At 56.1% G+C, this 23814-nt stretch overlaps 1 protein-coding gene across 4 annotated transcripts in view; it reads left to right on the top strand.

Annotated features, from left to right (window-relative positions):
• CACNA2D2 (calcium voltage-gated channel auxiliary subunit alpha2delta 2) overlaps positions 1–23814 on the top strand; it is a 138594-nt gene that overhangs the window by 6497 nt on the left and 108283 nt on the right. For all 4 annotated transcript variants that reach the window (XM_059160967.1, XM_059160966.1, XM_059160969.1 and 1 more), the window contains exon 2: positions 19871–19952. In XM_059160967.1, the coding sequence (XP_059016950.1) occupies positions 19871–19952 (82 nt within the window). The remainder of the gene's footprint in view (positions 1–19870; positions 19953–23814) is intronic.

The raw sequence follows: 23814 nt of genomic DNA, 5'->3' as shown, positions 1-23814 counted from the left end.
AGGGTCATCCCGTTCCTCTTCCCAGCACTTTAACCACAGAGTGAGGTCTGACCCCCAGCCCAGCTAGACCCCACCTCCTCCAGTGTGAAGAGCCTGTGCCTCCCCTACTGACCCCAGGCCACACTTTGGGTGTCTTGACGCTGCTTCTCAGACTGACCCATTTTGAGCTCTAATCAACCTAATTGTTTAGCAGAGAGGGAGGGCAAGGGAAGTCTTTCCTGCTGATCATTAACGAACTCTTCCCACCTTGGCAATGACTCTGTTAAAGGAAGAGGAAGAGAGTGGTGAGAAGAGGGAGGAGTCATCCCCTCTGCCTTTCTTCCCGGCCCTCTGTAGACAGCGGGTCCCTGGCTCCCACCTCGATGCCTTCCTTCCCTGCTGGCCACATCTTTCTGAATGAGGGCCCTGCTTAGAGCACACCCACCTCTCACCAGCTGTGTGACCTTGGGAACATCCTTAGCCTCTCTGGATCTTGGGGCCTCCTCTGTATAATAGGGCTCCCTCGAGCGTACTGCCTCACAGGGCTGGGCTTTGAAAGGTCCTGAGGGATGGGCCTTGCCCCTGCCCGATAAGGGCATGTGGATCCTGACTCAGTCTGTGAGGGGTCTTAGTCCAGCCAGGTCTGCACTCCAAGTGCCGGGCACCTCTCCCATCACCCACAACAGCCGCAGCGTGGCTGGGCCCTACTGGCACCCAAGACTCAGCAGTGGTTCCCACATCTCTGCTCCTGTGCTTGGCCCTTGCCTTGGCCTGTGTGTGGAAGTATCTGAGTGTGTTCGTGTGTGTGTGTGTGTGTGTGTTTTGTGTGCTAATGTGTTAGCTGTGTTCATGTGAATGTACACTTGTGTGAATGTCCATGTGCATACAAAGATGAGCTTGTGTGGGAGGGTGTGCACGTGTGCCCCTGTGTGCGCCTGCTTGTGCATTATTTGTGCACATGCGTGTAGGGGTGTGTGTGCACGTGCTCACACATACACATAGGGGTAGGTGCATGAGTGCGGATGTGGGTGTGGCCTTGTGTATGCATGCACATCCGTGTGTGCAGGCAGATGTGGGGTTTATCTCTCTGTCCCCAGAATGTGCTCTTGGTGCCCACCTCCTGCACGTGCCTTTGAAGTTAATGCCAGAGCTCAGCTGGGCAAACGCTGGCAGTGGGGACTAAAGAAGCTGGGTTGTTAGGACCAGTGTTTTGCAAACTTTTATGTCAGAAACAGCCCGAGTTAAGGCTGATCTGGAAAGTTTGATCATCTACCAACTGGCTCGATGACAGTCTGTGAAGGAAACATACAGGCTGCATCCTTGTAATTCAAATTTTTGCAAATTGAATGATATTTAGATACACTGGAGGACTTGGGACTCAGAGAAGTTTGGTGAGCCTTTTATAAAGTGAAGCATCTTTGCAAACAGCCCTTCCCTTGGGAATCTGAGGGGGTGAGCATGGAGTTCAGGGTGCAGGGAGAATGGAAACCCTTGCTGCGTGACCTGGCATTTTTCCCCCTCTTAGAGTGGGTGCTTCTCATTTGCACACCAAGGGAGGGGGACTGGCATCCCTTGGAGCATGTGCTGTAGGTTTGGGCTTCTCCCTCCCCCCAAGGAAGATATTTGTGCAATCAGTTACAGGCACGATTTGGGGTACAAGAGCTTGATGATCCCCACACAGTCCTCTATTTAGGGCACCTCCCACGAAGTCTCTTCCTTTCAAGGATGAATTTTTGTCTACTGGGTCTTCATAAACACACAGTCTGGGTGCCAGCCCTCAGGGCTGTTGTGCACCCAGCTGAGCTCTGGCCCTGATCTGGTGGGGTGTGGCAGCTGAGAACTGTAAGTTTTGTTCTCCTGGCATTCTCAGGGCCTGTGCGTTATCCGTGCTGGGGTGGCCTAATGTCCTCCACATTTTGGGAGGGGGCTTCTGCAAAGAGCAGAGGTGGCTGAGAAGGGCCCTGGAGGCTACAAGACCAGTGAGGGTTCCTGGGGGCAGGGTGCCTGGGCGGGACCATCTCCTTGGGCGGTATGGGCCTTGCATGGTTGCCTGTCTTGGCAAGGACGTATCCCAACCATAGAAGCCCCTGGGGACCCAGATACTGCCATTGTAAGACAAGGAAGCCCCTGGGGACCCAGATACTGCCATTGTAAGACCCAGATACTGCCATTGTCTGAGGTGGCAGAGAGGAGCCCTCAGGCCCCACATGCCTTCTGGAGGACAGGGCTCCGTCCCCAGTGCTCAATATAGGTGGCTCAAAGAATGACCCCAGCTTAGCTGTCCTTGCACTATGACATGCAACTGGTTCTTGTAATAAAAATGTCCCTGGAGGGGCGCCCAGGTGGCTCAGTCAGTTAAGCATCCAATTCTTTTTTTTTTTTTTTTTTTTTAAGATTTTATTTATTTCTTTGACAGAGAGACAGAGAGGGAACACAAGCAGGGGGAGTGGGAGAGGGAGAAGCAGGCTTCCTGCTGATCAGGGAGCCCCACGTGGGGCTCTATCCCAGGCACCCCAAGCATTCAGCTCTAAATTTTGGTTCAGGTCATGGTCTCAAGGCCATGAGATGGAGCCCTGAGTCAGGCTCCACACTGGACGTGGAGACTGCATAAGATTCTTTATCTTCCTCTGCCCTCTTACCCCTGGTTCTCTCTCTCCCTGTCCAAAAAATAAGAAAATAAAACCCCTGACATGGGATGCAGGAGCAATTTGAGGCCTCCTTTGGCAAGTCCTGTAGAGCAAGGTGCCTGGGTGGCTGGAGGCCCCGGCTCCTGGTCTCCCTCTGGGACAGACGTTGGGGCCTCCCTGCCGGTTTAGAGTCAGCAAGGCTTCCAGGGTACCCTCAGAAGGGACCGCTTTGTCCCCAGGTGGGCAAAAACGGCCTGATGTATTCCTACGATGGGTAGAGGCTGCTGCTCGACTCTGAGCTTCCAGCCTGACGTGGCATTTTAGCAGTGATAACTTCTCTTTGCAGCCCCGTGTTCTTTGCCCGCCGGCGCCGCCTAAAATGCTGCGTTTGAAGCCTTAAAGGTCAGGCCTGGTGCCGCTACCAGTTCCAACAAACAACAAAACAACCCACCTCAGCCCTGCCCGGAGCTTCATTTATTAGAAAAGAGAAAGAAGCTGACGAAACAGGCTTCGGTGCTGAGGTTGTCACAGACGGACATTGCTTGTTTACCCCTGTGAGCTGAGGTGAGGGTGGATTTGGAAAGAACCTGAAGTCTTCCCTTCTTTCCCTGGACCCCCTAGGCACGCTGCAGTGTCTCCTGCTGAGGGGTAGCGATGACCTTGCACCCCGGAAGCCTACGTGGGCACAGCCCCACCTCCCAGGCTAGAACTGGAGGCCCTGCCTGGGCTAGCTCCGGGCTCTGGCCACTAGCCCTGTGACCCTCCAGGCTCTAGCCAGGCCCAGCCACTTGCAGGACCTAGTAGGAGCACTGGCCTTTGTACCTTTTGGCCTTTGCGCATCCTATCCCTCTATCAGGCCGGCCTGCTTAGCCCAAGTTCCAAGGCAAAGAGCCTTCTGACCAATGGCCTCCTCTGGCTCCCTACCCCTGTGGGCCTTTCAGACAACCCTATGCCCCAGTGCATAGGGGCTTCCAGGAGTAGGCATTGAGCTGATAACTACCCCTACAAAAGGCGAGTCTGAAGAGTATATTTGGCTGCAAGGAAAAGAGGCAGTTTTTGCATATACCATGGCAAGCACAGCATGAAGATTTTTTCATCATGGTTAGTCCCTTTATCCTCTGACAGGAGCCCAGAGGTGGGTGAGTGGTAGCTGTCATTGAGGACCAAGTCCACACCTGCACTCTGCCTGTCTGGCCTCACTTTTAGTGGGGCTGTCTGTTCTTGGCTGACTCCCCTCATGGCAACATGATGGCTGCCATAGCTCCAGGCATCACAGGTACCAGACAACAGGAGTAAAGGGGATACTGGGTTCCTCTTAAGGGGTTGGGAAACCTGGCTCAGAAGCCCCTAGCCAACTTCCCCTCATACCTTATTGGTTAGCAGTGGGTCACATGTCCACTGTCAACCAATCACTGGTGATAGGGAAAGTGCATTGTGATTGGCTCTGGCTAACCAGGATTTACCCTTGAGCAAAGGATAGGGTCACCTTGAGGCTGGAGGCAGGAGAGATTCTTATAGACTTGGGTTTTGTTAGCAAGAAGCAGAGAGTGAGAGAGAATAGGAAGGCAATTTTTGCTGCAGGGTAAGGCCAGAGGGCTGAACATGGAGTAGGGGTGAGGAAGAAGGTGGGAGGGGAAGGGAAGGAGGAGGGTATCCATCCTTTAGGGCATCCTAAAGGAAGCATTTGTTAGGGACTTGGTTATTTTAAATACATCATTTAACTACATCACTATGAGCTGGGCCCTGGGTGATGTATTTCACATATCCTATAGAGTGAGATCAGTCCATTTTTATTCCCATTTCACAGACAGGAAGAATTGAGGTTCAACAGGGCTGAGTGATGCTGAAATCACCCAGATAGTGGTGGAAGCAGGATTCATACCCCAGTACTCAGGTCTGAGCACCCAGCCACAGCCTCTGGGTGGCCCTTCTACAGCCCACCTCCTCCAGGCAGTCCCCTGACCATAGGACCCTTGAGGTGCTCCCACACTCCTGTGCCCTTCCATCACAGCTGTTCCTCCTTAAGCACTGCCTCTTTTATTAGGCTGAGTTCCTTAGAGCATGGTTTCACAGGGTGCTGGGGCACCGCCTGGGTCCTTGGAGCCGGTGAGCGAACTGAGAAGATGAAGACAGAGGCCATGTGCTACTGCTGCAGAGCTGAGGAAGTGACCCATGGACATAGCCAAGGGGAGGGCCTGGACTTGGCTGGGAGCTGCCTGTGAGACTTGGTTCTCGTCTTGGGTGGGGGCAGCTGCGGTGTGGGTGTACTTGTGTGTCTGCTTACTACAGAGAGCACTGGCGTGTCATTGGTTGGCTCCTCTGATAGATGTGACAAGATCCATGCTCCATCGAGGCGGCATTCTCATGACCTTGCCCCTGGCCCTTCCTGTTATTCCCTGACCTCTGTTCTCTGCACCGATCGTGGGTCCAGGCTGGCCACAATGTCCAGTGGTTAGTCAACCAAGGGCACAGGTCTTAGGAGAAGCCCTGAGCTCTGTCTTGCCTCTAGGTCGGGTGCCCATCTGGCTGCTGCTCCTCACCTGTCACATGAGGGATGGGGCTCTCTGGAGCTGGACTTTACTGGCACAGCTATGAGTCCTCCAGACCAAGACAGGCCTTCTCTGATCGGAGTCTCCTTCTGAGGCCTTCTCCCCTTAGCTGGTGGAAGCTGAGGGTACTGTGGCCACTGGTGCATACACAGAGTGTATACATACACTCCACCCCTCACCCTCAATCTTCCAACCAGCTCCACCCCCCCACCCCCACCCCTAGCGGTGCCTAGATTTACCCGTGGGAGACTCAGAGGGAGGGAGGCAGACAGGCAAGCAAGGTCAAGTATTTAAACCAGACCTTGGCTGCTTCGGTCCCCAGAAATCTCAGGGACTTGTAGTGTAGGGACTGGGCCTCCCCTTGCCCTTCCTCCCTCTGCTACTGTCCTACCCCACCGTAGCCTTGGCCTGTGTCCAGCTCACTGTGGGAATCTGGGTAAGCCACCTGCCCTCCTCCTCTGAGCCTCAGTATCCTCATTATTCCCAGGACCCTCCAGAGTGATGGGTCCTTCTTCAGCTGAGGACGATGCTCTCCTGCTACTCCATCTGTGTAGCTCTCATCTGTCTTACCCTGTAAGCTGGTGCTATGGCCCACAGACAAGGGGCTGCTTCTGATGGGCCCAGGAGTGGATCTCTGCCCTTGGGACTGAGTACCCATGAGGACAGTGCTCATCGTTTTCCACAGGGGCTTAACAAGCACCTACTAAGCATTAAGTGCAGACTAAGACAGGGAGTGGTTGCAAAGGGCCTTGCCAGCTCCAGGAAGGATCTGCCTGTGGTCCAGCTGACCTCTGCGTGTCCCGGAGTGACTGACTGGGTCACTGTTTCCTGAAGCCTCCCCTGACTTCTCCACGTAGGTTAGAGGCTTCCTGGGCTGCCCGAAGGCTCCCTCATTCTTGTCTCGCTGTAGACCTTGCTGCCTGCCCTTCAAGGCTGTGGGCCTGGGAGAGACAACAGCAGGGGCCCCCTGTCCTTGGCTGGAGCTCCAATCTCACACATACCAAGTGCTCAATAAATGTTCACTGAACAGAGTCTGCACAGGTGTCTGAAAGCCGAGCTGGTTGTCTTTGGAAGCAGGAGTAACTTTTACGTGGTCTGGGACGGGGCCACCATATGGGCCTGGCTTTGCTGGTGGCATAAGGCAAAGGCCATTCCACACACTCTCCTGTGGCTTTAACAAGGTATTGCCCCAGCCCAGGGGCTGACTCCAAGGTCTCCCCTTAGGGGAGAGGGGGCCATGGGACTATGTTATTTAATTGGGTTGGGGCAGGGCCTAGGGATCAATATCTTCCAGAGCCACCCAGGGGTCCTGACAGTGAAGGTAGAGAAGCGTGGAATTAGGAAAATAAACACAGGACCGCCCCTTTGTCCCCGTCTAGCAAGGGGGGCTGAGGCTTCAAGGCAGGGGAGGTGGGGGCTGACATACTGGTTCTGGGGAGTCTCCTGGTTGTGGTCCCTGTGGAAGCCAGCTGTTCCCAGATGCCTGTGCACGTGGCCAGTGGCCAGAGTCTGTGGCCTGTCCTAGGGAGATCAACCAGGCCCCCTCAGCCGTCCTGACTGCGCCTCTGCTGACACTTGCTCTCGCCCCATCTTCCCCGCTGACCGTGCCACAGCCTGCGCATGTCCCAGGACCCGCCTCCTGGCTCCTGACCACCCCTTTCTTCTCAGCTGTGTGCCAAGCCTGCTCTCTGGGAGCTCACCTTCTGTGGGGGAGACTGCCAGGAAAGAAGAAATGGAAGAAAGGCTGAATAAATAATAACTATGCCTGGATGGTGCTCCAAGAGGCATTCAAAAGATAATCCAAGAGACACTGACTCTGGTAGTGGAGGAGGGAGGGGGCGCAGGGCTTGTCCTCTAGATGGGGTCCTGACAGGCCTTCTTGGGGTCCCTGCCATTCCCATGGCCCTGGGCCTCCCCCAGTCAGGGCTCTAGAGGCCTGGGGAAACCACTCAGACCCACTTTCCTCCAAGACAAGGCTACTGATGGGGGGACAAGGACAAGGGGTGTGGGTGGGGAAGGGGGGTGGGGGAGCTTGCCCCTTCGGACCCAGTGTCCAAAGTTTCAGATGGGCTTCATCCCCGCCTGCTGGCACATTCCTGCTGCGCCCCTGGATGGTGCCGCGAAACACCCAGGACACCATAGGCTATGCACAGCTCATGACCGGGGCCCTGGCACAGAGCAGCTGGTGAGGGGTGGCAGGGAACAATCCCAGAGGCTGTTAAGTGGGGTGATTTACATGGTTCCCGAGCCTGCGCCGGGGGAAATAAATTTCACAGGTGATTTCCAGATTGGTGGCGTATGGAGGCCGTTACTCAAACATGGAGAAGGGTGGGGACTCCCTGGGGCTTCCAGAGGGACCCAGAGCCATGGGCTCTGCTGGCCTTGCTGTGCCTGCCTGCTGCCTTCTAGAAAACCTGGTCCAGGGCATGGAGATTGAGGAGGGGAGGAGCTGTGGGTCATAAACAGAGTCCCATACATGGCCTTGTTTGAGTCAGATTGTGCCTCAGTTTCCTAATCTTTAAAATGGGACCATATTTCCTATATTTTGTAGTGTGAGGTTGGAGCCTCTGGTCTTGTAGCCAACACATTTTGAGCACCAGCTATGTGCCTGGCCCTGGACTCAAGAGAGGGTGTTTTAATAATAACATCTGTGTCAGAAATATCAAGAAAATTGTGAAAGCTTTGCACTTGCGGGCACCTCTGGCGGGAGTGACAGCAGGAGGATTTTACTGCTGGAGCCCCATCTGGCCCATGCAGACAGTAATACTGTCCCCAACCTCTGATGTGCAATGGGCTGAGGCTCAGGGGGGATCGGGGGGCGGGGGTCGAGGTCACAAGGTACAAAGCATGGGGCAGTGGTGGAAGGCCCAGGGCAGGAGGCCCTGCACCATGTCCCGGTTGTAATGGCGACCGGGTAGTCCTGAGTGAATGAGTAAATGGAATTTGTTCCTGGGAGACTGAGCACTTCCCCACCAGTCTGTCCCCCTTTCTCCCCTGTCCAGAGGGCCTTCCCTGGATGCTTCTGCACCCATGCAGCCCAGAGCCCACCTTTCCCAGAGGGAGTGCTCACAGAGGGTTGGGGCTGAGCGTTCAGCACCCCCCACTGCAGGGCAAGTAGTAGGTAACCTTGTGTGAAACAAAATTTACACAGTTGACCGGCAGCCACTCTGAGCCCTGCTTTTTTCATCCGAGAAGTGGGGAGAGGCAACCCGCCCCTTTCTCACGGACTGGCCCTGGGTGCCTGTGAAACATAGGGCAGATACCCTGGCAGGGGTGGCCCGCAAGTCAGCACAAGGGGGACACAAGGGCCTGCTCTGCTCACCTCCCCGCTGTTGGGAGCCCACCACCCTGCCCCCTTCAGCACGTGGCGGTGCTCCCCCGTGTACTTGAGGTTGGAGTTCTGTGGAACTCCGTGTGGAAGAGCAGCCTGCCGTGATGCCCATGGTGGGTCTGCGTGTTCACAGCACATCACCGTGGGCAGGGCTCGCCTTGCTGCTGGGCCTGGCATGTGCTGCCCGCTCTGTCTGGAGCGCCGGCCAGCTCTGCAGCACTTCCTTCACCTGGCCAGCCCCTGAGGGTAGGTCAGGCCCCTTGGCCTGCATGCCACCCCTCAAGGCTCACTAGACCCCCTTCTCTTTGCTCATCAGGTCTGAATCAGAGCAGGCATCTGTTCTGCCTGAATTCCAAGCTCTGGAGAGCAGGCTAGCACCTGCCCTGACCACCATTGTATCTCTTCCTGGTGCCCCGCCTGCAGTCTGGCCTAGTAATCATGTGAATGAATGAATGAATGAATGAACTAACGAACGAATAGTGAGCAAGCCAGTGGGGAATTTGCAGAAGGTGGGAGACATCTGCCCAGTTTTGTTATCCGGGACAAGCCCTGCGGGCTTTGTTCTCCCCAGGCCAGCCCCAATGACAATTCAGGCTCACCAGGCGGAGTGGCTTCTCTTGGCCTGGCTGCCTCACTAGGGCTCCTTTGGAAGGAGGTGCTGCTGCTGAGCTGGCCCGTGAGTCCCCCTCCTTGTGGGAGTCAGGCCTTGGATCCCCCACAGCACAGCCCACAGAGAGGATTTGCATTGCTAAAAGATTCACCACAGAGCACCTGAGAGTAACCAGCCCAAAGCGTGTCAAGGCGGGTTGAGCACTCCCATTCGATTTACATGAAGCTTCGGGGCTCTGAGAAGCCAGGCCCCAGTGAGAAGCAAATCCCAGAGGAGGTGGGCATTCCCCCCCACCCCACCAACTTAGTCCAGGCTTACCAAGGTGGGATTTGGCGCAGGGAGGGACTTGGGCTCCTCACTGCCGAGACAACATGCCTGCAGTAGGGCAGCTCTGGTGGGGTATAAGGAAGAACTTCCCAATTACACCCAGCTCTGGCTTGCTTGGGGAGGCAGCAGGGGCCCAGATGTAAGGACGGGCCCCTTCTCAGAGCTGAACACAGTCATAAATGGGGGCTGGCCCTTATCCTCACCCTATTTCCTACTTTAGATCTTGGCCATTGGCATCCACCTTGGAATTAAGGAGGCGCTAGACTAAGACAGGGCCTGGGCTCTGAACCCATACTTTGCTGGGTTCAAATTCTGGTTCAGCACAGACTGGCTTTGTGGCCTTGGGTGTGTTACTTCACCCACTGAGCTTCAGAGTCCTCATCCATGAAACAAGCCTGGATTGGTCCTCACCTAGCCAAGGGTGCTGTGTGACATCATCACACAGGAATTGCACACAGAGCACCCAGCATCCTTGGTCCTTGGTCCTTTCCTTGGTGCTGTGGAAGTTGGAAGCCTGTGGAAGTTGGAAGCCCTTTCCCAGCCCTGCTCTGCAGCCTTTTTCCCACTGCTAAGGTAGGTGAACGGGGTAAGGGCCAATCTGGTGAGGGGGAGATGTTTAATTAAATCTATCCGTAGGCACTTCCAGAAGACTCTTCTTTGCCAGACCGTAAGCTAAGTTCTAGGGAACTTGGTCATGGGACCAGGCTATAGTACCAAATTAAGGCAAGGGTCCATAAGGTAGGGTAAGGACTATGGATTTGAAAGAAGGTAGGGGAAATCCAGGAAGACTTCCTGGTGGAGGTCACTTGGTAGAGGTGTGTCAAGGCCAGAGAACAAAGCTGGCCTTGATAGGTTGGGTTCTGGTCTTTGCTCTACCACTTCTCTGTACCTGGGTGTGCTCCGGGGGCCTGCCAGCTTCTATGGGAGAGATCTCTGCCCTGAGGAGGAACTGAGGACCCCGAGTAGGGGCTCTCTGTTTTCCTCAAGGCAGGAGGCCATGTCGAGGATGCACACAGAGGACGGCTATTTGTGGCTCAGCGAGGATTTGACTCATGCTGGGGGGCGGGGAGGATGTGCAGGAGGGGAGATAGGAACATGTGAATCACAGAATCAGACTGAAGTAGTCGGTGACACATGGAAAGAGCCTCCTTTGCTGCCTCTAGTCAGGCTGCAGCTATTGCTGTAGGGCGGGGACCAGTGGTTGGGGCTCCTGGATCCCTCCGTGACTCACCTGGTGACCTCTACTGGTGCCTCAGCCCTTCTGTGCACTTCCCGAGACGAGGCTTGGGCATGGCTCCCCCATCAGAGCACAGGGCTCGGCACAGGGACTGTGTCAATATACCCATCTCCTAAACCTCAGTTTACCCATTTGCTACATGGGCCTGGGTAGGGGTTACCTTCCCATTGTGCCCGATTTCCTGGGATGAGAAGCAGGTGCTACAACCCAAAAATGGCCATGATCTGTACCAGTAACTAGGGCAGGTGGCTCCTGGCCTGGGGAGCAGACGGCGGATCCTGGACAGAGTGGCTGGCAGATACCCCGTGTCCTTGGCCTGGACCCTTTGCTTTGTTCTGGGGAGGCCTCAGCTGGTTCATGAACTCCTCTTGCTCCTTGCTTTGTCCCAGCTCTAGTCTGTGGGGAAATGCACAAATGATGATATCTGGGTGTTGGTACCTTTCGGAGACCCATGATGCTGTCCCCCCAGGGGAACCAAGGTGGTTGATCCTGCTGCCACAGCAGTCTGAACACCACAACTCCATCTGTCCGTAGTTGAGAAACTGAGGCACAGAGACAGGAGTGGGTGAGCCTGCACAAAGCCATGGACTCAGGCCCCAGGAACCAGAATTCAAGTGTGCAGAAGAAGGCAGCATGGGGCAGGGTGGGTGGAGGTGATGGGCGCCCCCAGATGGCACAGGGAGATGGAGCTACACGGAAGACAGCCCAGGTCTGGCTTACTTCTTCTCCGCACTTTCTTCTTGCTTCCTGGAAAAATTGGCTGCTCCAGCACCCAGCCCTTCTGGGAGAGTCATGAATTATGCACAGAAGCCACAGGCCCAGTCCTGGGCAGGCCCATCATAAATGAACTTTAATAATTCATAGGGAGAGGAGCCAGGGAAAGGGAGGGCCTCCTGGGCCAGCCCTGGGGCAGCCTCTGCACTTCCAGCCCCTCTGCAGTCATCCGCTGCCCAGCCCACCTGCCTGCTCCTGGGCGGGCCTCACGCCAGCTAGGGCAGGATGGTGGGGAGGTCACTCCGACTCTGGGGGCCACCGCCACTCAGCAACTGGCCCGTTCTTCCAGGCCAAAGAGCAGGAGGTGCCTCTCTCTAAGAGGGCAGGAGACAAAAGAGAGGAGGTCTGGTGGAATGCTAGCTAAAACAGTAACCCCAGGGGGCATGTGGGGATCCTGGTGCTGGGGTAGGGGATGGGGGGAGCGCAACTTAAAGTGGGGTGAGGAAGTGGATTTCACCAAGCAGGTGAGGCATGGGCAGAGACCTGAAGGGGGTTAGAAGGGGACCTCCTGGACTTCTGAGGAAAGAGCAGTCCAGGTGGAGGGAACAGAATGTGCGAAGGCCTGTGCACAGAGTATGGGAGTGTATTCAAGCCCCAGTGAGGAGGTCAGTGTGGCCTGAGGAGCAAGGCGAAGGATGCCATCAGCCTTGCCGGGGGAGGTGGCCAGTGAAGGAGAAAAGGGAGAGTGAGGCTCCAGAGGGAGGTCAGTGTCTCAGTTTGGGAGATCTGTTAGATGGCCAAGAGGCCAGGGCACGCCAGCACCTGGGCATTTGAGACTGGGGTCCTGAGGAGAGGTGTGTGTCGTCCTGATGGGCATTCATTAGCTGTGTGACCTTGGCCAGAACACTCGGTTGCTTTGTGTCTCAGTCTCCCCCCTCTGAGGAATGGGGGTGAGGGTTGGACTGCTGTGAAAATGAACTGAGGCATCGCAGAGAGAACGCTAGTCTGTCACCGCTGTGATGCTGACACAGGTGCAGGCCCCGGGCAGGGAGACCCCAGTTAGAGCCCAAATGGCCTGTGGAGGCCTCACACTGCCCCTTCTTGGACAAAGAGAGATAAACAGAGGTCTGGAGAGGCCAAGCACTGCGCTGGATGTTGCCGCAGAGTAGAGCCTGGTACACAACAGGGGCTGGGGGCGAGGTGGCGCCAGGGCCCCTCCCCACCCTCCTAGTGGAGCTCTGGCCTGGATCCCCCACTCCTTGGGGACTTCTCCAGCCACGCTCCTGGTACTGCAAGGGTTGCTCCCGTGGGAGCTGGAGCAGCCCCCCTTACAGGCTTCTCTCCGCTGCTGGAAAACCCTGTACCAGCCATGGTGAGGAGGGACCTGCTGAGTGGCTGCTATGGAACCCCTGTGCCTGTGGATGTAAGGACCACCTCACTTTCTAGACAAGTTACCAGAGGCGCCAGCAGATGAAAGGTGTTACCAAGGTCACACAGCTAACCATGGCAGAAACAGAAGTCAGGCTCAGGTGACCCTCCATGCTACTGGGGAAACTTCCTACCCCGTCTCAGCCAGCACGTCCCTGGTTGAGGCTTGCCTCATCTATAGGTCCTTCCTGACGGCCGAAGCCCCCGTGGACCTTTAATCCTGCATTAATTGTGGGAAATGAGGCCGAGTCTGTGACCATTTGCTGTGTGAGTCCGGACACCCTCCATCCGTCTCTGGGCCACGCGGGCTGCCTGGCTCTCCCAGCCCTGGGCCATGCTGCTCGCTGGCTCCAGGTTTCTCCTGCCCTCCCCCAGTCAAGCTGTTAGGAGTAAATACTGGGCTGGACCCAGCGCCCTAATTAAAGCCGGCTGATTGTTCACTGTTAGTCTGAGGGGGGAGGCACAGTCTCGCTGCCACGGCTGCAAGAGCCAACTAGAAGGAAAAGCTTTTTCCCCGGGAAAGATAGGGAAGGGACAGCCCGTAATTAATAACCTCATTAAGGAGCAGTATTTGGGCAGGGTCCCAAGACACACATAGTTGAGGCCGATGGATTTGGACTAATTCGAGCTTCGGCAGCGTCAGCCCTTCCCCAGCTCCCCAGGGTCTCTGAGAGTCACTTGTGATAAGTGGGCTGCCTTTGTCCCTATGTACATGGGAGGGGGGTGTGGGGGGATGGGGGTGATGACATGGGGGGGCAGGTTGCTTACACTATAGGGGCTTCTTTAGCTGAATTACAAATCAGTTGAAGATGGGCCAGTCCTTTCAGTCCCGTGCCTCAGTTTACCTGTTGAGTGGGTATGTGGCTAGCAGGGGAGCCTCATTACACCCGCATCAGCTGAGCCAACACGCTCCCCATCTGTAGGATGGGGAGGCTGACTGCCCTCCACATCTGTAGGCACTTTCATGTCCTTGGCCGGGAATGGCTGAACCCAGCTGACCTCTCAGGAGTCAATGACCTTGGCTAGACTTTTGCCCTCTGCCATCCTCAGCAGTCTGTGATCAAATCAGGATCGGGGGTGATACCCTGGCTTTGAGCCCTGAAAGACACCAAGGCCCAAGCATCTTCTCTCCTGAGCAGATGGGGAAGGATGCTCTGATCTCAAGAGGCCCGGTCTCTCCCACAGGGTTGGACCTGTCTCAGGGTCTCTGAGGCCACTCAGGGAGGGGTTGCAGCCCACCTGGAGGCCAGTCTAAGGTGTAGGCACAGCCATCCCATGCTTAACGAGCTGCCGGTCTAAGGAAGAAGATTGGACTGTGGGTCTGAGCATATGAATGTGTGGGGCAGTTAGCATTGCTGACAACCCCTCCGTGGGGCCATGGTTTTCAACTGCCTCTTCTTTGGGTCCTGAGAGGTAGACAGGTGGTGAGCTTTATTGCCATTTTCCAGATGGGAAAACTGAGGCCTGGTTCAAGGCCTCAGAAGAGCCAGGACTGGATCCTGGCACTCAGTCTGGGTAAAGAGAGACATCCACCCGAGCCATCAGGGAGGACTCCCTGGTGGAGGTGGCTCTGGAGATGCCACAATCCTGGGGTGCAACAGCCTTGAGCTTACTGCTATTTGCAATGTGGCTGTGGTCCAGGGGAAGGGCCAGCCACGGCCGGGGCACTGCTTCAGCAGGGGCCACAGCTGCCATCTGCACTTTGGGTGGCTGCTGGGAGAGAACACCCTTTCCAGGCCCACTCACATCATCTTCCCCTGGGCTGGGGTTAGCCCTCTTGGGCTCTCTCCAGGTCTGTGTGTCTCCATCTGTCTGTCCCTTACCACTCTTCTCCTGCCCTATCTTTTCTTCTTTCCTCTTCAGAAGACTGTGAAGGCACCAAGGTGGGAGGTGGCAGGCCAGCTGAAATATAATCAGAATAATTAAATAGCAATTTATTTTAAATCATTACCTCCCCCAGAGCCGGGAGAATAATTGGCCAGCCTGTCACGAGAGAAGCAGGAGACCTGTGGGCTGCCGCCACTGTCAGGCTTGGCTCCCATGCCCTGAGCCGCAGGTGGCCCCACACCCCTCTCCCACCCCATCCTCATCCTGTTTTTGCCGTCCACCCCTCCTGCTTCACCTGCAGTTCCACCCCTGCCCCCAGCCCCCCACCTGCCCCCTCGTGATGGCTGCTCTTCTGAGCCAGTGGGAGGACTGTAGATTGCTCATAGGTCCCCCAGGGAACTAGGTTGATCCTAGGAGTCGGCCTGGTGGAGGCAGCCCGCAGCCGGGCTTTGATGGCGGAATGCCTCCATAGTGGTAAAGAGGCCTGCAGAGGCGAGGTCAGGAGTCCTGAGGCCCCTGCTAGACCCTGCTCCCCCCCACCCCGGACCTGCCTCTGCTCTGGAACAATCCCTGCCTCCTTTCCTCCTTGCCCTCCACAGGGTCCAGCCGCCCACACCCACCCATGCCCTCGGAGGGTAAACCTGCCGTGTCACCTGTCTCTGGTTTTTTGATTTGTTTAATTATAGATGAGTTTTCTGCATAATTTATTCCAAAAGCCTGGATTATACTGTACAATTAAATCACATTCTGATCAACAACTTCGCGTATAAAATTAACAACTGGCAACAGTTTAATCTGTGCTGTGCATCTGCACATGGGCTTTTTCCCTTTTTCCCCTCCTCCCTCTCCCCCACCCTTTCCCCCCTCCTCCTGCCCTGCCCCTCCCCTCTGGGGGAGCCTGTGCAGCTGGCCTCAGAGCTCAAGGCCCCAGAGTACACCCTGTAGGCTGGCCAGGGCCTCCCGAGGTTCAGGCTGGGCTCTAGGTGGTTCTGCCTGCTGAAGGGGGTCCTCAGCCCCATTTCCTCACCCCACATGGAGATGACCTTGCTCCCTTGCGTGTGGTTTTGAAGTCTGCCCCGGAGAGTGAGGCCTGGCGCCCTTGGGCCTTCCTCCCGCTGGGCGGCCCTCAGTCGGCCAGTCCCAGGATGAGTGCCCCTCTGCCCTGTGCCCACTCCCTGCCTCTCTCAGCCTTTCCGGCAACCCCTTCCACACTCCCTCCCTCCACGCCCCTTTCCCTAGGTCATTTAGTCATTGGAGGGAGCTTTCCTGAGCACTGGGATGCTGCTGTGGGTGCTCTTGTAGCCCCTGGGAGTGCCTGGTAATTAGGCATATCAAGGCTGCCATGTGGATTTCGCCATGGAAGCTTTCCAGCCAGTCATCCCCCCTATTTACAGACAGGAATACTGAGATCTGAAGAGACCTCAACTCCCCAAGGTCGAGGTCAAGGTCACAGAGGCACCTGTGTCTGAGGCTTCCCAGAAGCTGCCTCATCCTGCAAGGTTGGGATCAGGGAACTGATGGAGCCAGGAGGACGGGTCTGGCTTCCCTTTATGTATATGCCCTGCACCCACCCTTGCCAGGGGCCTCTGTTTTCTTATTTGCAGAATGGGGGCCCAGGGCCTGCACCACCCTGGGTTCATGCACATGGAGGACACAGCGATACAAGGCTCTGTCCTCGGCCTCTCCTGCCCACACCCGTCATCCTGAGGGCTGCAGCCCCTGACTGCACGTGCCTCCTCCCAGACACTCTCTCTCCTCCCTATCTTACTAATTTGGCACTTAGAGACACTTGGAGATAAGCAGTGTCATCTCAGTGAAGAGCATGGAAAATCACAGGGACGCAGAGAACCAGCAGGTGGACCTACCCTGTGGGGAGGGTGACCCATGGGCAGCACTGTCCGACCAGCGAGGCACTGCGGAGCCAGGGCTGATGGGAGCCTAGGCAAGATTTGGTCTGCTTGCCTTTGACCCAGTGGGGCCATGGACCCTGATACGTTCCCCCATACTTGCAAAGCCCTGATGCCGTTCTGCCAGGAGTGTGACTGTGCCTGTGCCTGACCACGTTAGCCTCAGCTTGGTGGGTGCTTTCTCCAACCCTCAGACAGGAGCTCTGGAGGTGTAGAGTTGAATCCCAGCCTCCTTGGTCCCATGGTGTCGCGCCTGGGAGCCAGCACTGAAATGCCAGCCAAACCCTGGAATCCACAGAATCTCGTCTCGGTGACAGTGTAATGATTTATCTATGATATTCTTTTTAATACTGGGACACACATATTGCCTTCCTAATTGGGTTTGGTTTAGGTGAATAATCAGAGTCACTTGTTTTCCCTGGCACTGTTCTGATGTGCAGTGCCGCAGGGGCCTGGGGTCTGTCTGTCCATCCGGCCCAGGGCACCAGACAGAGGGCTGGAGCCACCTTCCCCCAGCCCCAGCCCCCAGGAGGACGTGTGTCCTGCTATATCATGGGCAGACCGGCCTAGAGCAGAGTCTAGAGCTGCTCAGCCTGGGGGTGGAAGTGGGGAGGTCATGTGTATGTGCATGTGAGTGTGTGTATGTGAGAGACAGACAGACAGACAGACAGACAGTGGGAGGGAGGAAAGAGTGTGTGTGTCTTGGAAAGAATTGGATTTATCCTGAGATTTGGCTCTTCTAAAATTCTTTTAGTGTTGAAATAGCCTTTTTAGATGAAATGATGGTGATTATAATAATAATAATGTGTTGTCTGAACAAAATAAAAACTTGGCATCCATGTCTGTTCTTCCAATTAATTTTCATTTACTTATCTGTGAAATCCTAGAACCAGAGACCTAGAGATACACTAGAAAAGAGTCAACAGCCTGGGGCCGAATCAGTGGTGTGCTAGTAAATGTTTACAGTTCGCTCTGGGGGACTGTGATTTGTAGCATTTGCCGATTTCTGTGGTATAAATATTCCTACTATGGCCCATTTCAGGTTCTCAGTGACAATCCTAGATGCAGAGCTGGGAGGGGGTGCATGTGCTGACTTGGCTGACTCCAGCACCTTTGTGGATCAGGCTCTGTATCTGTTGCTTCTTGGGTGATTGGCCTTGGGCCGGTCACATAAAGCCCCTGTGCCTCAGTTTCCTCATCTGTAAAATGGGGATGATAATGCTTGCTGCTTCGTGAGGCTTGAAGCAAGAGAGCAAGTGGCATATTGGCACCACTCCATGGACAGCATGGGTGTCCTTGTACATACTAGTCCCAGAGACGATTATTATTGGCATTCATCCTAGACCAGTGAGTGAGTGGCTGAGGTCAGGGCCAGGGCAGAGTTAATGGCTCCTTTCAGAGACCAGCTCCTTGACCTCAACCATTTTTGTACCTAGCTGGACACAGCAACCTACCTCAACATTAGCCCCAACCCCCACCCTGGGCTCTGTCTCAGGAGCACAAAACAGCCACCTGCCCCGCCGTCTACCCACAGCCACAGCCAAGCCATCAGCACCCGGCACATAGGAGCAGGGGCCAAGCAGGCTCTCGGTTCTCTGCTGGGCTTTGCCCTCCCCTGGCTAGCAGCAGAGGCCTGATTGCCCTTTGTAGCCTGGTCTTCAACCTGGCCCCCTCCTGGGCTTAGGGTTAGCTTTCTCCTTGTGGTGGGGAGTGGAGGTGGGCATCAGGCTGTGGCTCAGCCAGCAACAAGCTGAAGCTAATACCTATTGCTTTTGATGTTGATTTTTTTTTTTTTTCCCATCACGGTCCTGACATTCAGCTTGGCAAATTGCAATTAGTGATCCGCCCGCCTCCTGCTCCAAGTTCCCATGCCAACCGACCGGGGCACACACAATGGCACAGGCGCAGCCCCCAGCCATGGGCCTGAGGATGGGTGTGGGGCAGGGGGCTGGGGTAGAGGCTCAAGCTCTTGTGAGCCGGGGAGCTAGCAGCGTCCTGGTCCTGAGGGGCGCTGCGGAAGGTGGGGGAGGTAGCCAACCCAGGGCACGTATTAGGGCCGGATTCAATCTTCTGGATCCTGTGGTTTCTGGGGTATTCCTCCGGAGACTAGGGAGCTGGTATCACTGCCCCCTACCTGGCCCTATGGGCTATGCTTACCCCATGGTGTATTTAAATCTTTGTGGTAACTCTCTTGGGAGCCCTCCTTGGAATAGCCTTGTTCCCAGTGTGCTGGGGTGAGGAAGTTGAGGTGCCTTTTCAGATTTTCAGATGCATTAGGGCAGTGGCCCTTGGTCACAGCAGAGAACACCTTGGAAAGTGTGAAGAACATCTCCCTGGCAGGTTCTTAGCAAGGACTGTTATGGTTTTGCTCACTGGATCTGGCACTTCCTGAAGGAAAGTCACAGGTTAGAACGTGGGCCGAGCCTCTCCCCAGAGGCCATTCCTGTTCGTGAGTGTGGGCTGGGAATACTGGGCCTTGAGGCCACCGGCGCCTCCTGTCCACTCACAAATATCCCGGTGCAGCACCCTGGACCACCTCTTCTCATCTGTCCTCCTCATACCCTGCAGCGTGGCCCCAGATAATCCCCACTTTCTGGGGGAGGAAACCAAGACACTGGTGGGTCAGAACGAACCCAGAGTAACGGCAGTGCGAAGATCTGCTCAGGCTGGTGGCTCAGGTGAAGGACTCCTGGGGCTTGCCAGGCCCCCAGAAAGGGGCAGGATGGTTTGAGCTGGACCTGCAGGCAGCAGTGAGCTTCCAATAGCTTCTGTGTGTCAGACTGCTGGGAAGGTGAGGGCCGCCTCCAGCGGAAGCTTTCCAGGTCTGCTTCTCAGATGAGGCCCGCAGGGGCAGGAACCTGCCCCCAGTTACACAGGGACTTGGTGGGGACAGCAGTGTGACTCATGTTCCTTCCCCTTCCTCAGGCCTCACCCAGCCTCAGGGACAGGAGGCTCTGCCATCCAGCAGCCCCCACATGGCTCACTCATGCCCCCCTCTTCCCTGGTGTCCAGATTCCCCATGTTCAGAGCAGCAACATCAAGGGCTGGCTCTTCACGGTGAAAAATAGTCTCCCTGCAGGCTTCTTGGAGCTGCTGGACTCCCTCAGCGCATTTCAACGACAATCCGCTCTCCTCCCTGGCCTTCCGACAGTACGTGAGGAGAGCCTGGGCCACCAGGTCTGGGCTTCAAAGGGAATCACAGGCTTACTCCGGTTGCTAGCCTCTGTTTCCCCTCCAGTGAAAATCAGGTTCTGAAGGAGTGGCTGCTGCTGGTCGTGCCCCGGGTCATTCGGGAGGGGGGCCTTCCTGATACCTGTCTCCTCTCTGCACACAGGATGCAGCACTGGGCCCGGCGCCTGGAGCAGGAGATCGACGGCGTGATGCGGATTTTTGGGGGCGTCCAGCAACTCCGTGAGGTAAGCCCACTGCCCTGCGCTTTCTGCTCAGGGGCCCTCTTCTGAGTATGAATGGGAGAAGGGCTCCAGAAATAAGGAGTGAGGTTAGGTGTGGGGGGCCACTGCTGGGCCCATTGGGGCAGGTGGGGAAGCTTCTAGAGTTTCTGAAGCTGAGCTGAAATCAAGCATCGAGGTGGGGGGCCTGAGCTGAAATCAAGCGTCGGATGCCTAACTGAATGAGCCACTCGGGCGCCCCAGGCTTTCGGGGTTTTAAGTGGGGGAGGTCTGTGTTGCAGTAGTGCCTGAGGCAGGAGGCCAGGCCCTGGAGGGTGTTGTGGGTGCAGCTGTACCCAGAGTCTGAGGGACTGTCCACACTATGAGGGTGCAGCCACGGCGGGCCGCTCAGGGCACCGCTGTAGCAGGAGACAGGTTGAAAGCCGGTGCTTGGCAAGTTGAGGGATCAGGGCAGGAGGGGTGATTGATTAGGCGCAAACGGCCACATTCATCCTCGGAGATTATGTTAATGTTTGAAATAGTGATGTGAAGAGCAGGCCATCCGTCACCCCCAGAAGGCTGCAAAATGTGTCGCTGTCAGGTTCCTGAGCCGTTGCTCTTGATGTGGAAATGCAGAGGCTCTGAGAGCTGAGCTCTTGGCCTGCTTGGATGGGACTCCCAGGGTCTCTCCGCAGGCTTGGACCAGCGGGCCCCCTGGAACTGAGCAGAGGAGTAACGGTTCTCCTGCGGATGGTTGTCCCAGTACCGGCAAGGTGAACAAGAGTTTCTGTAGATGGTTCAGCCACGAGGCCAGGTCTGGACACTGTTTATGACATGCCTCTTGGTCAGGACTGGGATCAGCAGGTGTAACCTCTATGGGGAAGCTTCTGTGGGGTTTTACCCTTGGTCCTTTCCACCTGCTTAGCTTAGGGTAGCTACCCAGGAAATGGGGCTGGCAGTGAGTGTGTTGCCACTGGCTGTGGATAGGACTGTCCCTAGGCACAGATCAGGGCTGGATAACAAGGTGGTAACATGACAGGGAGAGGGAGTCCGGGTCTGGAGGTCTCAGCCCCCAGCTTGCTCGGTGTCCTCCCCCTCGTGGCCCAGTCTCTCTGAACCTCCCTGCCCTAACTGCTGGGCTTGAATTGCACTAACCCCCATCCCACTCTTCCCACGAACTCTTGATGACTCAGCCGTACTTGGAGGCCAGCAGAGCTTTCCAGAGAAGGCTCTGTAGGAAAAGCTGTTCCGGAACACAAGTCAGTTTATGCTTAGGAATTGCACCCGGCACTGACTAGGTTCTAAGTGGGTGCTGCCAAGTGTAGCCATGCAGGTTAATGGAGAAATGATAGTACCCTGGAATGTGCATCATGTGCCTTTCCAGCTTTTGTATTGGAACGTGAGGTGTACCCCACATCAGTTGTTAACTTTGCACCTCCTGTCGAGAATCTTCCCCATGCCTTGACATCTCTGCTTGAGGACGCTGTTTGTTTTATAATCACGGGCAGATCAGACCTCGGACGTTTACCAATGAGCAGATAATGCCCACATTTCATGCATGAGATTTGGTTCTGCCTGAACCGTTGAGCTCCCTGGCTGGTGAGAACCAGCGATGGAAGCCCAGCTCGGCAGCCCCACTGGTGTGCTCCTGGGTGAGTCCCTGCTCCTTTCTGATCCTCGCTCTTGGTCTGTGATGTGGCTGGAAGGTCTGGCTGGAGGATGACGTGGCGAGAGTAACAGTGGGTGGGCTGACACAGGTACACCCTCTTTTTTAGAAGTTTTACTCCCTCACCGATCATTTTCACTCCGAGGACCTGTTGAACCCTTCCTTTCTGATGGGAGGTGAGTGATTGCAGATGCTTTCATCAGTGAATACACCTTCCCCCACACTCACACAGCCACCCACCACCAGGGTCACGAAGCTGGCTCAGGGCTCCCGACTCCTGTTCCGGGCACTGCTTCTCCCCTGGCTGCACCTCTTGGAAGGGTGGGCAGGTTAAGCCTGAGGACGTGGGGAGCTGGCTGGAGCAGGGGCTGTGCTTGGCACGGCGGTGGCCAGCCTGGCCTCAGGCAGAAAAGTGCTGATCCGGCGTTCCCGGCTGACTCCTCCTGGCACCCCTCCGCTTGGCGATAGCTGCCAGCTCTCCAGCGGCTTTCTGTCCTGCTCCAGTTTCTTCTCACCTGCTTCCTCAGCCTTTTACTTCCTGCTGACAGCTCTGCGACGGCTTCTTGGCGCTGGGCACTCTGGTGAAGTGGGTGGCAAGAAAGCAGGTGAAGAATCCTAGAGGCAAAGGACGATCCCCTGGGAGCAGGAGGGAGCCAACCTCCCCGCCCCCTACACGCCGCCACCCCAGACCTGATAGAGTCACCATGGTTCTCCTTCACACATGTATGGGAGGGCCTGTGGGGCCAGCGCCTGCCCAGCTCTGATGGGTCAGAGGGATGCTTGCAGCAGAGCCCCGACCCAACTGTGGGTGCTCCCGGGGATCCTGGCCTCAACTCTGCTGAGCTGATAGCCTCAGCCCCCAGGGTCCTCCCCAGGCCTCCCTGAGCTGATTCTGTACTACTCCCAAACACCCTGAAGTTGGGGTGTCCTGATCAGGGCCTGCTTGGCCTTCTTCCTCTGCATGGCTGCCCTCTGCCCCTCTCCCAGTCCTGGAGACCATCCCACTCCCAGAAGCTGGGCGCCACAAGAGCTGGCAGCTGCAGGAGTCCAGAAACTGCAGACAGTGGCATTTGGGAGCATTTTCCTTGCCTTGGCACTTTCCTCCTCCCAAGCACAACGCCATGGGGGCATGGCTGCGTGTAGACCAGGGCCCACTTACAGGTTAGTGGGGTGTGGGGACAATCTGCAAAGCACACCAAGGTGGGGTGTGGGGGCGGTCTGCAAAGACCCCATCGCGTTTCCCTATTTGAGCCCAGGGCCAGCATATAGCGGGTGCTCCCACTGTGGCCTGGTGCTCAAGGGCCATCCCCACCCCCATGCTTAGCCAGATAGATATTCCTGAACCTTGCCCCCTCCCCGCCCCTGGGTACCACAGCCCCACCTCCCCCCAAGCCCTGGCCTACTCCTGGTGTGACAGGGCACAAAAGTGTGGACTCTACTGTGGCCTGCCCTCTCCAGAACCCCTGGAAGCTGATCAAGGTCTCCCAAGCTCCTTGTCTGCCCTCCTCCATCAGCACCATATTGTCCCCATCCTGAGTGGGGTGGGGGAAGAGCAGAGAGCATATGCTTGGGCTCTGAGCTCATTTGCATAATGAGACTGATCAGGATGAATAATTCATCGGGTGCCTGGGGGTGCGTGGGGGAGGATGTGGCGATGGCCAGTCTCCCCGCTCTGAAACCCAGGTCACTCTGATGGGGACAGCCAGGAACCTACTCACGCCTGACTGGGTGTCCAGTGTAGAAGGGGAACAGCTCTGGGGACTGCGGGAGAGCAAAGCGGGAGAGATTAGAGTCAGACATGAGGAAGAACCCGTGGCTCATCAGTGGCACCATCCTGAGACGGGTTCCTGACCTGGGAGAGATGCCTTTCTTGGAGGGCCTCTAAAGAAGAGAGTGAGAAGATCCTCTCTCTGGGGTGAAGGAAGGCTTCTTGGCCAAAGCTGGGCTGGGAACAGAGATCTGGGGCCACAAGCCACTCTCTGGAAAGGGTCAAGCCAAGCCTGGGCCTATGGGAGCCTTTCTCAGTCCACATTAAACTCAGAAACGCAGAAACGGCTTAGAGCCCTGTCAGCGTCCCTGGCTGCCTCAGTTACATGACAGCCTTAGCCCGGCTAACGGCTGCTGGTTACTCCTGTGGTCTTAACATACAAATGGGAAAACCAAGATCCCGAGCCACTGTCTGCATGGGCCAGTCCCATCCTGGAGCCCCAACAGGCCAGAGTT

The sequence above is a fragment of the Mustela lutreola genome, chromosome 2 (genome assembly GCF_030435805.1).
Source record: "Mustela lutreola isolate mMusLut2 chromosome 2, mMusLut2.pri, whole genome shotgun sequence".
Lineage (NCBI taxonomy): Eukaryota > Metazoa > Chordata > Mammalia > Carnivora > Mustelidae > Mustela > Mustela lutreola.
The sequence above is the reverse complement of the archived record's forward strand: the minus strand, read 5'-3'. Positions and strand labels throughout refer to the sequence as shown.